Consider the following 18,954-nt stretch of genomic DNA (forward strand, 5'->3'; position numbering starts at 1 on the left):
TAGTCACGCCCACACCTTGGATTTCAACCAATCAACTTCCTTGCCTATTTGACTTATCTTCCATAAATTCCGGTTTTAAATAATATATCGATCATTTATTATTTTTTAAACCCCTTCTGTTCGATAAGTTTATCGATTGAAATTAAATTATACCTGTTTTAACACAAGTTTGCTATCTTGAAAGCTAATGGCAAATATGGATGTGTTAGTACAGTAAATCTATACGCGCCATTTTTCAATGTAAACTCTGTTTAAAACAGTGAAACTTCTCTATTCTATATGTAAACTGTATTAAAAGATTACCATTCTTATCCCTGACCAGCAGTTTTTGGCACGTTACTTGAAATAAGTTATGAGTTACAGTCAGTGTTCCCTCTAAGCTGCGCACAAGAAAATCTTGCCGGCGCACAAAAATGAGGGCTCAAAATTACTAATTAAGAAGCGATTTAAGTCAAAGTTACAGTGCATGAAGGTCAAAATACACGGGTTCCCCTGACGTTGTGTCCTAAATGCGGTATTTGGAAGTCGAGTCAGAGTAGAACGAAGTTGAGTAAAGTTAGTAGAGTTTGTCGAGAACCGGCTTCTTCGGCTCAGCTCACTAAAAGGAACCGGCTCTTTGGGGTCCTAAACGGCTCTTCAGGTTGTTTTTGCTTCTTGAATCCCAACATGACCAAATATTATGTACAATTATGCACAAAATGACTTCAAGGAAGGGGGAATAGAACAAAAAAGAAAAAAATACCAAAATGAAAAGGTAGTGAAAAGCTGAGAAAAAAATAAACAAAAGGAAGAGAAAAAAAGAAGGAAAATTTTAGAAAAAAAGCCAGAAAAGAAAGTAATATAGGAAAAAAAGTAAATAGAGAACAAAAAGAAAAAAGTAACAGCTCGAAAAAAATAAACACAATGAGATTTTTTTAAGTTCCTTTAAAAAAAAAGTAGAAAAAAAGCACGGAAAAAAGAAGAAAAAGTTTGTGTTGCATTCAAATAATTTCCAATGATATCAAGTCAATCTTGTTGCCAACATTGTACTTCCACTAAAAATGTGATTAAGTACAATTCTGTATCTTACAACCGACTAAATAAGCCCCCAAAAATGTTAATATTATGCGACAAAATATATCAGGAAATAAAAAGAAATGGATATCTTGTGAAGGAATTGTAAAAACAAATGACGTTTGTGAGCCTGCAACCTTTGCAATCGTACATGAGTCAATTCATACAAAAGAGAAAAATAATTTTGCATTGCCGGAAACTCCGCAAAATGTAACTCGATGTCAAGTTTTGGACACGTTTGATAATGATTTAGTTGCCACACTTGGGATTGCCGTTGCTCACTGCTGTTTCAAGCGTTGCTCACCGACTTCATGTGAACGCTCAGACCCCTGCAAAATGACAGGGAACATTGGTTACAGTACTTCTCCCAAAACATAACTGTGTTAGTCACTGAATGACTCTGTAGTCAAAGTAACTCATTGCCAGGGAAAGTAACTATCAATGGCGTTTAAGAAGTGAAACTTCTCCATTCTAAATGTAAACTATATTAAATGAAATGAAATGATCTGCATTTCTATAGCGCTTTTCAAGTCAATGACTTCCCAAAGCGCTTTACAATGTGCTTCACATTTCCCAATAGCGGCCGTGCAGCCATGTAAGGCGCTAACCTGCTTATTGGGGGTATTGGGGGTTCAGTGTCTTACCCAAGGACACTTCGACATGTAACACGGAGGAGCCGGGATTAAAAAATGATAGCTTACCATTCTTATCCCTGACAAGCAGTTTTTGGCACGTTACTTTAAATAAGTTATTAGTTACAGTACTTCTCCCAAAACATAACTGTGTTAGTAACTGAATGACTCTGTAGTAAAAGTAACTCATTACCAGGGAAAGTAAAAATTTCATCCATCTACCCATCCATTCATTATTATGGGGCGGCAGTAGCTCAGGAGGTAGAGCGCTCGTCTTGGGATCAAGGGATACCAGTTCGAATCCCGGCTCGTCCGTGTTACATGTCGAAGTGTCCTTGGGTAAGACACTGAACCCCTAATACCCCCAATAAGCAGGTTAGCGCTATTGGGAAATGTGTAGCACATTGTAAAGCGCTTTGGGAAGTCATTGACTTGAAAAGCGTTATAGAAATGCAGATCATTTCATTTCATCTGCACCGCTTATCCTCAGTAGGGTCGCGGGGGTGCTGGAGCCCATCCTATCTTCGGGCAGGGGACACAGGGACAGACAACTCACTTGCTCATTCCCACCTAGGGACAATTTGGACCGGCCAATTCACCTAACATTGGAATGTGGGAGTAAACCGGAGTAAACCCATGCAAGCACAGGGAGAACATGCAAACTCCACACAGGAAGGTTCGATGTCATGACCTCAGAACTGTGCCGCACATGCGCTAACCACTGCCCCACCGTGCTGCCTGTAACTATTTCAGTTCCTTTAAAAATAAGTTGTTTTGCATGTCAAAGAATTTGAAACTTTCCAAGCAGTATTCAATTCAATTGAATAGAGAAGAACAGACAGGTAGTTTATTTATAGAACCTTGTTATATTTATTACCAGCAACAGATTTATCCTACACTCGAATTGCTACAAAAATAAACAGTAAACAATATAAAGTGAGTTTGATGAATTCAACCGAACTCTCACAACAATGAGACAACAGGTCAAGTAGACATATGCTACTGTACCTCAAGTATTTTGTTCAAAACAAAAGGTCTTCAAAACGGTATGAAGTGAGTTTTACTCTATGGAATAAACCCTTTTTGAACCAAGCACTTTTTGTATAAAAAAAGTTCGGAGGCACACCGTCTGTCGAAAATGTTTGAAAATGAAGTTATGTCAAATATTTCACTGTATTACCTCATAAGCAGAGAATTAGTATATAAAAAGAAGAAATGAATACTTCAAATACAAAATAATGATGTGCTTTATTTGTTTTTATTTGTTTACAGCGCAATCTTAAACCGCTTTGTTAAAAAAAATAAGTTATTCAATGTACTGTGCAACCTCATGAGCAGATAATAAGTATATAAAAATCTACTGCCACCTACTGACATGGATGACTGTTACAGTTCCTTGTCTGAAAATGGCAAAAATACTGAATAATGGCCTGATTTTTTGGAAAGATAAATGTGGGCAAATTCCAGAGGCACACTAGACCAGGTTCCTTTATCTTCTTTGTTTTCTTCTGTCCTCACTGTTAAATGTGAAACTGGAGTGCCACGTCCAATTTCGTTGTTACAATATGTTCAACCCATTTTGTAACTGACAATAAAGGTACATTCTATTCTATTCTATTCTATTGAAAACACTGGAATAAATCACAATCAAGTAGACATATGCCACTGTACTTCATGTATTTTTACAACAATATAAAGTGTAGGTAACACTGCACTGTAAAATAAATAAACTCTCACAACCCGAAACACGAGTCAAGAAGAAATATAAATTTTGTGCAGGCTTGGGGAGTAACGGAACACATGGAACGGCAAAAATGATGTTTGGATTGATTTTCATTTTGTTTCTGTCGCATTTTATGTTAGTTTTGCCGGAGATCAAAGCCAGGAGAGAAAGCTTACCACGTGTTGTGAGTCATTTTATTAATATTTCGTTTCTTTTGTCTTTTATTAGCATATTTGGTATTGGAGTAATCCAAAAGTCATTGAAAGTAATCAAGTTAAAGTAACCCTACCCAACCCTGCTTTCCAACCCCCTTTCTATGATGTAAAATGCGTAACAACACAGAAACTACGTTACCCATAACGCCACATTACTACTGCGCATGCGCAGTTTGTCCCTTAAAATTGACCATTGTATGTATAGTTGAGTTGCGAGTGACACGAAAGTAAATACCCGTCCATGCCAACACGTCTCGTCTCAATTCATCACAATTTATCACAAAAAACTCACTGCTGACAAAAAAATTAATATCCTAAAATTTTATGACGACATTAAGGGAGGTTGGGGAGGCGCGGCCTAACTTGTCAACATCCTGTGAAAACCACCAGCCCCTTTAAAATGGCGACTGTGGACCGAAGGGAAGGTGAGAAAACATTTCATTCTAATCATCGGCGGTTTTCTGTTTAATTATTGGTTCGTTTTGTCATATATATGTATTTGCGGATTGTTCTTTCGGCGCGTTCCATCCCGTAATTGTTATCGAAATATTTGCGGATATATTCCTTCTAATACAGCGCCCGACCAACCCACTGTTATATACCTCAATTATTAGTTTTGGTCATTTATTTGTTATTCTTGTTTTTCTACATTTTGGGTCATTACAAACCGTGATGCTGTCGGCCTATGTTTTTTTTGTACGGGATTAAAAAAAAAATATATATAAAAATATATTAGAGCACAGGTGTCAAACAGGCGGCCCGCGGGACAGAATAGGCCCGCTAGGGGATTGAATCCGGCCCGCGAGAAGACACTCAGAGAAGCGCAAGAGAAAAACAAGCTGCAGGTTGAAATATGTCCACTTGATGTTGCCAAAGAAAGGTGCCTCGAACAAAGACACTGTACTTGTATTTCTTTCTCTCTCTCTCTGTCTTTTTAAGATCTCTGTCTGGTTTAAGATCAGGTAATTGTGCAATTGTGTAATTGTAATCCTGTGCAGTCCTTTGAGACATTTTTGTGATTAAGGGCGTCATAAATGAATGTGACTTGACTTTTCCACCCCTTTTCTTCCACTCTCTGTCTCCGTCTCTTTCACTCTCTGTGTCTCTCTTTTTCTCTTCCCTTGTTGCTCTTTGTCTCTTTTCTCTTCTGTGTCTTTTTAACTTTTTTAACTTATTTTTCTCTAACTTCCTTTTTTCCTTTTCTCTCCTTTCTCTTTCTCTCTTCCTACCCTTCACGCTTTCTTTTCTCTTTTCTCTTCTTCTGTCTTTCTATTTCTCTTTGGATTTCGTTCTTCCTCTCACTTTTCTTTTCCTCCTCTCTCAAGGCTTTTTATCTTTTGTTTCTCACGCTCTCCCTCTCTTTTTCTTTTTGTCCCGCCCTCTCTCCCTTTCCTTCCCTCTTTCTCTTATTTCTTTATCTCTCTTTTTATTTCTCTTTAATCTACTACTCCGGCCCCCGACAATGTTTGTTCTATCGTGTGGCCCCCGAGTTAAATTGAGTTTGACACCCCTGATCCTATATAGACATCTTATTTTGTACAGAATATTAGTTTAATATTATTAGAAATATCCTGAGCAAAGGAAATAAGTAAACCAATAATCAAACGTTTGGTAGTCTCTAATATTGAAAGATTGAAAGGACCATCCTTCGGAGCAATCAATATCATCTCATCTCATTAGCTTATCCTCAGTAGGGTCGCGGGGGTGCTGGAGCCCATCCCAGCAATCATCGGGCAGTGGGCAGGGGACACCCTCAACTGGTTGCCAGCCAATCACAGGGCACACGGGGACAGACAACTCACTTGCTCATTCACACCTAGGGACAATTTGGACCGGCCAATTCACCTGAAATGCATGTTTTTGGAATGTGGGAGGAAACCCACGCAAGCACGGGGAGAACATACAAACTCCGCACAGGAAGTCTGGAGCTGGATTTGAACCCACGCAGGAGGTTTCCTAGACATGAACTGCGCCGCACATGCGCTAACCACTGCGCCGCCGTTCAGCCTCCTTGGGTTGTCTCTGTCCCATCTCATTAGCCACACCGCTTATCCTCAGTAGGGTCGCGGGGGCGCTGGAGCCCATCCCAGCAGTGGGCAGGGGACACCCTTAACTGGTTGCCAGCCAATCGCAGGGCACACGGGGACAGACAACTGACTCGCTCATTCACACCTAGGGACAATTTGGACCGGCCAATTCAACTGAAATGCATGTTTTTGGAATGTGGGAGGAAACCCACGCAAGCACGGGGAGAACATACAAACTCCGCACAGGAAGTCTGGAACTGGATTTGAACCCACGCAGGAGGTTCCCAAGTCATGAACTGTGCCGCACATGCGCTAACCACTGCGCCACCGTAAAGTCCAAATTTGTTTACCTGCTTTATATACATACAGTACTTTTTGTCTTCCGTATTGAACTCCATTATTACCCAACACTTATACAGCTCCTGGGTTCTTCAACAAGTGTGACGTAGCCAAGCAGGGTAACCATTGTTGGAGCAGATTGGCAGAATTCATGTCATTTTATAGCAGAGCATTGACACAAAAGTATCGTAGATCATAGATTGATAGGAACGGCTCAAAATACCACAAAGTATGTGCTAGCAGCAAGTAAGCAATTTTATTTCAGTCATCAAAGTCGAGAAAAAGGAATATTTCTTTTGGTCTGCGACAAATGTATTCCTTTGAAGGTACTGGAAAAATGTAAAAAAAAATGGCCTTGAAAGGGCTTAAAAAGTGCTTGAATTTGGCCATGAAAAAGTGTACGAACCCTTTGTCAGTGTAGCGTGAAAATGGTGAAAGTAAGAGAGTCCAAATACCAACCCATACCCCTGAAAAGATAAATGAATGAAAACTTTATTTCGAACATGATCAAATAAAAACGGGGAAAAAACAATGACAACAACAAAATAATCTTACATAACATGTTCGAAAAGGGGTAGTAAGAAGCAGACACTTATTTTCCCTACCCCTTCATCTTCCCTATTAATTACATTTTACAGATAGCTCCTCGTGTGTCTAACATAACAAAATCTCACTGATATATGTATTACATAGGTCAGATATCAATAATTATCATAATAACAATAGTCACATATACACTAATCATCGTAGTACCCATCTATTAACGTTATAATGCTACTAGTCACTAAATATCATTGTGACACCAATGATAATAACAACAGTATAAATAATAACAGTTATGATATCATAATAGCAACAATAACAACAAGGTTAACTATAGTTGTAAACGCAGTATTTCCAATCTCTAGTATCACTCATACCCCATTTTCTTCATCTCTATTCCGCCAGTAATGTTTTTTTTTTGTATTTATATTTGAACAGGGGAATAGTTGGACATTGTTTGATCTCGTCTTGTAAATTGTTCCAAAGTTTGACTCCACACACAGACACACACATACTTTTCCTGGTGGTTCTCACCTTCGGGATTATGAATTCACGACAGCCCCTTAAGTTATAACTTCCTTCTTTCCGAGTGAATCATTTTTGGATGTTTTCTGGCAATGTGTTTTTGTTGACCTTAAATAGCAGTTGTGAAGTGGAACATTTTACTAAATCATCCAATTTTAATCATTTGGACTGCAGGAATAAAATATGAATATGATGCCGATATCCTACCCTGTGTATGGTTGTAATTGCCCGTTTTTGGAGGATAAAAAGGGGCTGGAGTCAACTTTTTGTCATTATTGCCCCAGACTTCTGCACAATATGTTAAGTATGGCGGAACTAGAGAACGATATAATAAATACAATGCATTATCGTTTAAAAGGAACGTGGACAAAACAGTCAGATGGTTCAGTCCAACTTATTACCCCCTTAACATTCCCAAAGCTTGCAAAGACGCAAATACGTGTCGAGAACACGTGCGGATGCGGTGTCCGTACGATGTCACTCAAATGCATCGTTCTATCATTCGGAAGGTTAAAGTCTTGGGATTCAAGAAATGCCAACCATTCCTTAGTTTCTATTTTCTTTTTCGCTCGCAACTTTACTGTGCATATGACAATAAACACTTGGAATTGAGTTGAATTTAAAAATAGACACTCCATTCCATCCATTATCTGCACCGCTTATCACAGAAACATCGAGTTCAGTCTGAAACAATATACAGGGACAATAGAAAACCCGGAGTAGCTCACCGAAGTCGTTGTGTTCATAATAATGTGCAGCCAATGTCCGTGAGTGTAGTAAATCCAGGAGAATAAAATATTTACAAATACAGAATAGAAAAAAATGCTTTCTGTTTCTGTATGCCGTCAGCCACGTGCTATACGCATTCATCTTTTTCGGCCAATTGCAGGCTTTGTTTTACCGTTTAAGCCAATGCCAGCCTGTAAATGATAAAAAGGATCCTCCCCTTGACCTCCGAATAACTTTAGCCAATAGTGATCGATTCAAATGATGATTGACACATTGGTCAGCCAATGAAACGCCGGTAAATAAATCCCAGCATACACCGCGGACTACTCGGCGTTCGGGGGAAAATCTAGTCGGCGGCGGCAAGTTAGTTGCAAGACTTTGCGAATTAATTTTGTTCCATATATAAGGCGCACTGTATTATAAGGCGCATGGTCAGCTTTTGAAAAAATAAAGGCTTTTAGGTGCGCCTTATAGTGCGGAAAATACAGTACTTGCGCAAGCATCATAAACGAGCTGAATGAGTTTGCAATCACACTCCAAGCATGGATGGCGGCAGAGAGTAACAAGGCTTCTAGTTCCGTACACCTCTTGTGGGAATGCTTTTCATCTCTTCTCAACAGGCCAGGAAGAGCCAGAGAGCGATGAAGAGGTGTACGAGCTGGTGGATTTGACGGAATATGCTCGGCAACATCAGTGGTGGAGCCGAGTATTTGGGAACAACTCGGGGCCCATTGCCCAGAAGTACTCTGTGACGACCCAGCTCACGATGGGAGGACTCACTGGATGGTAGTTGAATTGCTTTGGCGGAGACCCGTACTGTGCACAATATTAGCATTCAACATCGGTTTGTTTTTCCATTCAATCCATGCAGGTGTGCAGGTTACGTCTTCCAGAGAGTTGGGAAAGTAGCGGCTACTGCTGTCGGCGGGGGATTTCTCCTCTTACAGGCAAGAATTCCTTTTTTTAATCCTTAGTAAGGATCAACCCAAATGGGGTTTTCAAGGCCGATACCTGGTACGGTGGAACCTGGGTTTTCGAACGCCTCTCAGTTCTAACAAATCGGAGTCCGACCAGAAATTTCGAGAAATTCTTGCTTCGCTGTTCGGTCAAAAAATCGGAGTTCGAACGCCGGTAATGCGTGAGTGCGTACGCTAGGGTGCGATGCTGAGCGGCGTACGGGTGTTTTAGCCCCCTATAATGCCTCCGAAGAAAGCAAAGTTGCTACAGGTAAAAAAAGAAAAGTAGTGCGTACAACTATTGCATTTAAGAAAGAAATATTAGCTCCACCGTCCACCTGCGCCTTCTGCTGACCACCACAAAAGTAAGAAATCCTATTCATAATTCTTTTCTTTATCCTTTTTTATTTTTTATTTTTACACGTTCATGTTAGCGTAATCTTTCGTACGGAAGATTACGATAACGCGAATGTACGATTAGCCTGGGTTAGCTTCATGTTTATGCTAAACACAGGGATGTGATTTGACCAAAGTGAAATTATCTGAAAATTAGCGGGGGGGGGGGGGGGGGTGATTGCTAGCTGGGGGGGGGGGGGGGGGGAAACCAGGTAGGACCAGGGCAGTGCCCTGGTGGGGGGAAAAGTGGGGCGAAGCCCCCCCCCGGAGCTCATGGGTTTTTTTAAGTACTTTCAATGCACTCAGATGACAAAGAAATAGACAAGACAACAGCATAAATTTTCAATGTATATTGAACTATCCCATATAAAATTACAGTTTAAGTCAACTCAAAATCAGTCACATTAAAAAACATTTCCCCAACGCCACTATCTTAATTGTAATTGTTAAATATTTATGGCCATTTTTATTACGTTATAATATTTTCGAAAAAAATGGGAAAACTGTCAAATAAATTTGAAAAGTTTACCACCTACCTCAAAATTCACGACTCTATCAGCAACTGGTACAGGTTGTTGGGGTGGATCACGTCTCTTTATTACCGCTTCCGATTGTGATGTCAATAAGGGATGGAGGCCGTAAAGTTTTGGAGTTTTCGTTTGGGCACCGAAACTTCCAGCGATGGAATAATTTGTCGTTCTTGACTGGAGTTCTTTCACGTGTTTTTTGCTCTTTGCGTGACTTTCAAGAGCTTTGAAACCTCTCCCACCATAGTCGATGGTATCATGACACCAAATGCAAAGTGCTTTCCCGGCACGATCGATCTTCCGAATAAAGTCATTGAACAAATTCGTCACAGTCTTCTTTCCAACATTCGTAGATAATTCCTTCTCCAACCAGTCCCATCGAAACTTGTTTTTTACAATCTTATCAATTTCTTTAGCTCGCGGAGCATCTTTGCGTTCGATCACGGACATCTTTCTTTAAACACCCGGCAAAAACGTGTGAGAAATGAACAATGGCACACTCCTATAACAAGCGCGTTTATTGGTCAACACGAGACTTCAACCAATCGCAAGTACGTTTCATTTCAGTTACGGAAACACTCAAATGGCATGCTGTCGAGACGAAATCGTTTTTTTTTACCAATTAAAACACCGGAAATTTTAAAATTTTATTTTTGGAGATAAAAAAAGCGGAATTCCGCGAATTAGCGGAAAAATCACATCCCTGTAAACATTCAGGGTGTTGGAACGGAGCCCAACATCGAGGGTGTTGGAACGGAGCCCCCTTTCCAATGAACCGCTCACCACTTGTGGTGGAGACCCGGGTGCTAAATGACTTGTAAACGACCTGATTTTTTTTATTTTTACACGTTCATGTTAGCGTAATCTTTCGTACGAAAGATTACGATAACGCGAACGCACGATTAGCCTGGGTTAGCTTTATGTTTACGTTAAACATTCAAGGTAAACATTCAGGGTGTTGGAACGGATTAAAACAATTTACATTATTTTTAATGGGGAAAATGATTTCGGTGATCGAACAAATCGGTTTTCGAACAGGGTTCTGGAACGGATTATGGTCGAGAACCGAGGTTCCACTGTATTTGGTGTCACTATTCATTTGCTGGCCTAAAATCCCAATCAGAGACGTACCCAAAGGAAATTAAATTCTGTTCTTGAACCATTTGGAGAAAATGGACAGTTTTGAAAGGAAAGACTTTGAAGAGGGCTTAAGTACCCCCGCTGAAATAATCACTTCAAGTGCTACTAATGTTGAGTGATCATGTTGTGGATTAACTGTAAGTCAGCTTGGAGCTGACAACAGACATCTGGCAGGATGTTATGAGACAATATTGATACAAAAAAATCACAAGTTGTTGACTAAGCGAGCCGATTCAGAGAAAAAACACTTTCTGTTCTGAGAAAAACATCAAGTGATCACAAGAACACAGTATAAAAAGCCCACAGTCTCTTGGACTAATTTGAACGTTGCTTAATGAATGATGCAATAAAGGACGTTCCCTTTCCGTCATATTTCTGTCTCTGCGTATATTTTGGAGCGACGCCCAACGACATCCTCTCCAATAATCACCAATCACGTGCTCTCGTAGTCAGCTGATTATAGGATTCCCCGCAAACATGGACTTGTTACTTACAGGACCATCCAGTGAATCCAACTGTGTAAAATATTTACTAAAATCCACCTAAACACATTTCTTCCTCATTGTAATCCGTTCATTTCGCCACATCATTTCTGTTTACAAATAAACAGACTCGTAAAACGATATCCAATATGGCCGTTAGCCTCTGAACTTTTTTGGCTGACACCACTTTCAGCCAATAGCAGGCTTTTTGTCACGGTTCAATAAGGACCTGTACTGATAAAACAGCCATTGCCTTGTTTAGCTTTAAATATCTATAGCCAGTAGTAACCGGATCAAATGATAATTGACACATTGGTTACCCAATAAGATTCATAATTGACATACATAAGACGCACCGGATTATAAGGCGCTACAATGGGAACGTGGACAAAACAGTCAGATGGTTCAGTCCAACTGATTACCCCCTTAACATTCCCAAAGCTTGCAAAGACACAAATACGTGTCGAGAACACGCATAATTTTTGCGCGCAAGTGTGCACAGTAGTGATAGAGATGCGGAAAGAGAAGTCAAACATTTACAACTCTTTCAAAATGTCTCCAAATTTGGCCAAAGTAAAATACAGATTTGCAAAGATTTTATAGCTGTAAACTTGTCATTTCAAATGGCCACTTATGGAAACTGCTAGATGTGTAATGGTAAAACCGTGACATACTTTTCAATAATGTTGTATATTACAATGTTTAGTTTTCAGAATTGTGATCAAATGTGACCTGGTACGAGGTAATACTTCAGGCAAAATAATACCCTTCTATTTCTGTGTGTTCCAACTTTGTTTACTCCATGTTAGTAGCAAAAAAGAGCAAAATCGTCCATATTCTTCAAATGCTTCAAGAAGAGTATTCAATTGACTTTGGGTACATCTTGGATTGGGAGTTTTAGACAGATTTAACACAATTGTTAAGGGGTTAATACAAAACCTGTTGTGGATTAACTGCAAGCCAGCAGCCTTCGAGCAACATGCCCAAAAATTTGAAAATTTGGAGAATAAAAATCGCATTGGGTATGACATAAGAGATCAAATTGTAACCACCAAGATCCCGAGCATTATGGGATTAGTTCGACAAGAGAGAGACGTACAACCAAACAGAGTGCCGACTGAACACCGAAAACTGAATATGTTAACGAGAGTACAAAATAAAGAAACAGTTAATAAGCAACAAACAACTGGTGGACCAACTGGTGGTTCACTCCAGCACCTAAAGTGACGGCACAGACGAGTGTGGTAACAACACAGCAACAATCAAAGGTAACTGCACCCGCAGCAACAACACTGGAGAGTGAGGTGACAACACGGCAACAACCAAAAATACAGGAAAATGTTACATAGGTTAAACAGCCACATCAGCCACAAGTACTAGAAGGTGTTACCCCTAGCCCTACAACGAGACAGCCAATCGAAGTAAAAAACCCAAAATACACGCAGAGACAGATATATGGCAAAAAGGGAACGTCCTTTTATTCAGCAACATTCAAGCCACGTTCAAAATTCGTCCAAGAGACGCTGGGCTTTTTATACTGTGTTCAACAAGATCACGTGATGTTTTCCTCGGAATCGAAAGTGTTTTTTCTCGGATTCGGCTCGCTTAGTCAACAACTTGTGATTTCTTGTATCAACATTATCTCATAACGTCCTGCCAGATGTCTGTTGTCAGCTCGGAAATGAAATGAAATGATCTGCAATTATATAGCGCTTTTCAAGTCAAGACAGTGTGCTTCACATTTCCCAATAGCGGCCGTGCAGCCATGTAAGGCACTAACCTGCTTATTGAGGGTATTAGGGGTTCAGTGTCTTACCCAAGGACACTTCCACATGTAACACGGAGGAGCCGGGATTCGAACTGCGATCTCTCGATCCCAAGACGAGCGCTCTACCTCCTGAGCCACTGCAGCCCCAAGGCTGCTGACTTACAGTTAATCCACAACAATCCAATTCAAATAACTAATGAAATATGTTTTACAATATGAAGATGGAATGACTCATTTTTCATCTGGTGAATTCTAATTTTGAACTTTTCCACCCAGATGGCAAATCACAGTGGCTACGTGCAGGTGGACTGGAAAAAGGTGGAGAAGGATGTCAACAAAGCGAAGAAACACCTAAAGAAGAAAGCGAAAAAAGGAGCCCCTGAAATAAATTCATTTATTGAGGAGGTAAATGCTGCCGTCATTCACGCTTAGGTGTTTTATTCTTCCCTCTCATCAGTTTAGTCCACACATTATTGAGAAATTTGGTCTTTTCAACTCGTGATTATTAGTTTTTTTGTGTGTGTGGGTCTATATCTACAGGAAACGCAGTTTGTAATGTTAATTTTATCTATTAAGGCAGACAAAAATTAAAACTTAGCGTGTTTGCAAATCGGTTATATTGGAAGCAATCGGATTTGGAATCCAGATCTTGTCTTGGTCACTCCGAAACCTTCATTTCAATCAATGAGACCCTGGCTAAAATGGCCTCCATGGGAGAATCCCCAGGAGAAAAGCATTGCTGCCACGTAAAAACATAAATAATCATCATTTGCCCCAAAGCATCTTGATGATCCTCAAGACATTTGGAGAAACATTCTGTGGACTGATGAGCCAAAATTGAACTTTTTGGAAGGTGGGCAGCCGGTTACATATGGTGTAAAAATAGCACAGCATTTGCTAAAAACATCATGATGCCGATTGTAAAGCATGGTGGTGGCAGTGTGGTGGTCTGGGGCTGCTTTGCTGCCGCAGGAATACGACAACATTCTCTGGTCAAATGAATCATGAGTTCTGGTGTTACGATCCTAAAAGGTAAACATCTGGCCATCTCTTGGTGCCTTCAAACTCTCTCGCTCTTGGATCATGCAGCAGGACATTGATCTGAAACACACCATCAAGTCCACCTCTGAATGGCCACCAAAAGAAAACCAAAATGAAGGTCCTGGACTGGCCAAGTCAAAGTCTGGATTTAAATCTAATTGAGATGCTGTGGTGTCACCTTAAACGGGCAGTTCCTGCTAGAAAACCCTCCAATATGGCAGATTTGAAAGACTTTTACAAAGAAGAATGGGCCAAAATTCCTTACAGTGTTGTGCAAGACTCATTACCAATAATTGAAAATGTTTGATCCGACCGATTCAAATGATTGACACATTGGATTCTCCAATGAAATCCTCGACATAAATTGACTTCGATTTAAGATGTCAGTAGTGCCAAAAATAAACTCGGGATCCATTTTTAGATAGATAGATAGATACTTTATTCATCCCCGAAGGGAAATTCACTTTTCCAGCAGCATCCCTAAGCTGAGAACAATCGAAAATAACTGAGAACAATCGAAAATAACACGGGAGCTGCTGGAGTGGCTGCCATTCGTGACGGCGCCGGAGAAACGATTCAAATTTTTACGCGCGATTATAAAGCGCATGTATGCATAATCAGTGATCTGACTTCCGGAATGTCCAAAAATTGGCCAGCGTCAAATACACAGTTGCAAAGGTTTTTAGTGATGTAAAGTGATAAAAGCCAAATGGCAACTTTTGAAACCCCGCGACCTACCATTAGGAGAATGTGATAAATACAATGTTTAGTTTTTCAGACTGTGATAACACTTGACCTGCCTAATGTCAGTGTCGGAAACTAGTGAGAAAAAGTTAGCAGACAACTCTGAAAAGTTGCCTGCCCCATTTTTCACAACTTGAAACACAATAAGACGACTCAGCGCCCAAAAATCCATTGTTGCAAAGTATTAAGGATTGCTAATCAGAATATATAAAAGAACAACACTGGTTTATTATAAATCTACTTATAACATTCATTGCATGTTTTCCATCTGCCATCAGTATGTATGGATTGACTCATCTTCATTCGTGCAATGTTTGCGTTGGGTCATCTGCTATAAGCCACGTGAACTCTTTCCACCATGCTTTTAATTTACGTTTACGTTTTGTAGCGTCATCCATTTTGTTAGCTTCTTTTGAATCTTTCTTCTGGGGCTGAGGTTTTGGCTCAATTCCTCAACACTTATCCATTTTCTTGTGTTCTCTGTGCATCTATATGCAAATGCACGACCTTACTACACTCGGGAGAGTCCGGAAGCACGGAGGTATTCGATGCAGGCTTCCGATTGGCTGCAGAGTATGCAATTTGCCAAATGAACCAAAATTTTGAAATTTCCAAACCGAACGAAGATGTCGAAATCGGAATAAAGCATCAGTATGTACCTGTATTGACTCATCTTCATTCATGCAATGTTTGCTACAAGCCACGTGAACTCCTCTTTCCACCATTCTTTTAATGTACGTTTACGTTTTGGAGCGTCATACATTTTGTCGGCTTCTTTTGAATCTTTCTTCTGGGGCTGAGGTTTTGGTTTGATTCCTCAACACTTCTCAATTTTTTTTGCGTTCTCTGCGTTTACTTTAGAAAATGATATGCAAATGCGTGACCTTATAACGCTCGGGAAAGTCCGGAAGCAGGAAGTTATTCGATGCAGGCTTCCGATTGGCTGCTGAGTATGCAATTTGCCAAATGAACCGAAATTTTGAAATTTCCAAACCGAACGAAGATTTCAAAATCGGAATAAAGCAAACGTTTGATTTGAAAAGAAAAAAAAAATTTTTTTTTTTTCTTTCTTTCTTGAAAAAGTTGTCGGCCACCCGGGCGGAGACGTTTAAGTTGTACGCCCGATGTAAAAAATACACGCCCCGGGTGTCCGGGCATACGTTTTTTCCAGACCTAATGTCCTGGCTGTTTTCCAGCTAAGATACACTCATTGGCAGGCATTCGACTGCAAAAACAAATTCAGGCGAGAAAAAAAACCTTCTATTTCCGTATGTTTCAATTTCGATGATTTAATGTTAGTCGCACTTGCATTGGGGACAAAACGTTGAGAGTGTTCCTTTTCTAGAGAGACCAAAAGCGTCCATTTTCTCCAAGAACATGATTCAATTGTCTTAGATTGGGATTTGAGGCCAATTTGGATTGTTAAAGAGACATTTTGGAGGTTTGGAATTCATTTTCAGTTTTTGAAGAATTCTAACCCAAAATGTCTTCTTTATGTATTCCTCAACGTTGCTGATCTGTCCTTTTTGTCCCTCCCCCCGTCCCGTAGGCTACGGAGTTCATCAAGAGAAACATCGTCTTGTCCAGTGGTTTCGTCGGAGGATTTTTTGTGGGTTTGGCTTCCTAAAAGACTTTCCAAGTCCATCATTTTTTCTGTTTTTCTCGTTTAGGTTTCCTTTCCAACTCGGAATCGTGGGTGCCATTTTTTTTTTATATTTAATGCCGTTGCGCGTTTATATTTTCATTTGAAAATCGCTGGCTTGAACACTCCACCGTCCTGAGTTATAAGGACGGAGCGATATGGGTTTTTCGGATTCTTAGTATTAAGAGGAGTCCGATAACCGATATTTGGAGCCGATATTTATTTGCTGTAAGAAATTGTCAATCATGCAAAATAAACCTTTTACAGTAAATGCAATTTCAACACAATTAACATGACTAATCTTTCACTTCAAACTGAAAATTAGCAGTGCAAGAAATAGAATTTGGGCTTAGCAGGAACCCGTATAAAGGTACATAAAAACCTAAATAGCTCCTAGATTTTTTTTTCCAATACATAAATAAAAATGTCAATAGAACCAACATGACTTAAATGAACTTAAAACAAAAATGTCTATTGGAATTTCTACGAAGCTCGCGAATTAAAAAGCGTGGATGCTCTTGTTCTAGAGCCAGAAGACCGAACTCATGTTACGGTAACAGCTAATCACTCAGCCTTCCACTTTAGCGTGCTTGTTATGCTCTCTCAATCACAAACACACTATTGTTATGATAAGAGCTAATATACGAGTCTCCACTTGAATGTGCTTCCCTAAAGGAAGTCACCCACACTTTTTACGATATGTCCTAATCATGTACACGTTTTTCTACCACGAACTCTTTTAAACCTCAATATTATCGGAGGTCTTGATTCACAGGCTTTTACTCTGCTCTATCGTTATTCTTCCTGCTTTAGTGGCTCCGCCCTCGGTCGCTTATCCAATCAGAAGGTGTGGGTAGCGTAGCGCACGAGGAAGGAGGGAGAGAGAGGCTCTGCTGCGTCTGAGTCTAAATAGCCCAGTTTTGAATATATTTAATCGTCCCGTCCCATGAATAAAATTGCCCATACCGATACCTGTCAAATTCCCAAATATTGGTGCCAATAATCGCCCCGCCCGATAACCGATCAACCTTAGTTGTTTGTGCCTGAATGCTTAATTCTACTTCTCACACTTGTGTAAAATTCCAATCTTTTTGACTTCCTTGTGAAAATGAGTGTCTTGCCATGTATGATGCATGTAAACTTTCTCGAGATTGCCAAATGTTGTTATTAGCATCACCTAAGTACTATTATTTTGTGTTAAGAGAAGCCAAACAAAATTGGCAGCGTGAGACTAGTGGGAAGGAGAGCGATTCCACGAAATTGTAGGATGAAAATGGCGAAAGTAAGAAAAGGAGCGTTTCAAATCCAGTCCAAATGCCAACCCTAAACACTCGAAAGGATGAAAAAGGAGGAATTTCATACCTGTCAACCTGTACGGTTTTGCCGTACAAAGTACGTTTTTTTTTTTATGCATTTTAGGACGATTACGACTTACAAGGAAATCTGTACAGAAAAACACAAATTTGTCAATGATTTGGTATACACCGACTATCACCAAACGGAATATCAAGTCAAAGGAGTTCGCCGCGGAAGCCTCTATCTCGGTATCGTTTTTTTCGTTGCAAACAAAGCCAGCGGTTTGATGATACTGTGCGCATGCGTCTGCTCCCTGGGGATTTCCCATCATGCATCATTCCGGAAAAAAAAAAAATAGGGTGTACGATTTAGTATTTTCTACGGGAAAATACGACAGTTTGTACGGGCATGGAGCCGTGGAGGTTGACAGGTATGGAATTTATTCGAGGGGATCTAAGAATTTCAACAAAAGTTGCCGCAATGACGATTTCAGCCAAAAGATGGCGTCAACTTGAAGAATATGATCGAAGTTGCATAGATTGATTTCATTTTTGGTGATTTTTGGACATGGTTAATAACTGTGGCAGAAGAGAACTACGATTTTAAACACACAAATTCAATACAAAGGAAACTGTAATAATTACGATTTTTTTCTGGATGGTGTAGTCCAGTGCAACTGAAAACGAGTGCTAAAAAGCACATGGAAGAATACAAACTATGTCGACTGAGTGACTGAACTGTACCTATTTTGGGTTTACTCCCTAGCCTTTTTGAGGTTTTTGGCAAACAATGACATTTGGGTGAGGTTTGTGTCAATGTTTTTGACATTTCTGCTTTCCTAAATACTATTAGGAATTTGCTAATACGATCCCAAAACTGTATGTAACATCCTACATGCCCACATTTCTTGTGTAAATATTGTGTAAATTATAACCTTCTTTTATCCTCACTGTTAAATGTGAAACTGGAGTGCCATGTCCAATTTTGTTGTCACAATATGTTCAACCCATTTTGTAACAATGACAATAAAGGTATATTCTATTCTAAATGATTTTTTTTTTCAGAACGGATTGAGAATTTCTAAATTTTTTCGCATTCTAGTGAGCTGTTTTTATGTTGAAACTGGTTTTTAGATTATGTTAAACCGGACACAAAATCATCTGTCCAGCAGATGGC

The 18,954-nt window shown here is 39.8% G+C and overlaps 1 protein-coding gene across 1 annotated transcript; it reads left to right on the forward strand.

Annotated features, from left to right (window-relative positions):
* The first annotated feature begins 3,797 nt into the window (after window positions 1-3,797).
* LOC148368376 (FUN14 domain-containing protein 1) lies at window positions 3,798-18,826 on the forward strand. Its single transcript, XM_088330402.1, has 5 exons — window positions 3,798-4,048; window positions 8,407-8,572; window positions 8,658-8,733; window positions 13,332-13,460; window positions 16,390-18,826. The coding sequence occupies exons 1-5, from the start codon at window positions 4,024-4,026 to the stop codon at window positions 16,465-16,467; spliced, it is 474 nt and encodes a 157-aa protein (XP_088186528.1). The 5' UTR covers window positions 3,798-4,023; the 3' UTR covers window positions 16,468-18,826.
* Window positions 18,827-18,954: the final 128 nt, after the last annotated feature.

The sequence above is a fragment of the Urocampus carinirostris genome, chromosome 3, assembly GCF_059441175.1.
Source record: "Urocampus carinirostris isolate Australia breed hairy pipefish chromosome 3, RoL_Ucar_1.0, whole genome shotgun sequence".
Lineage (NCBI taxonomy): Eukaryota > Metazoa > Chordata > Actinopteri > Syngnathiformes > Syngnathidae > Urocampus > Urocampus carinirostris.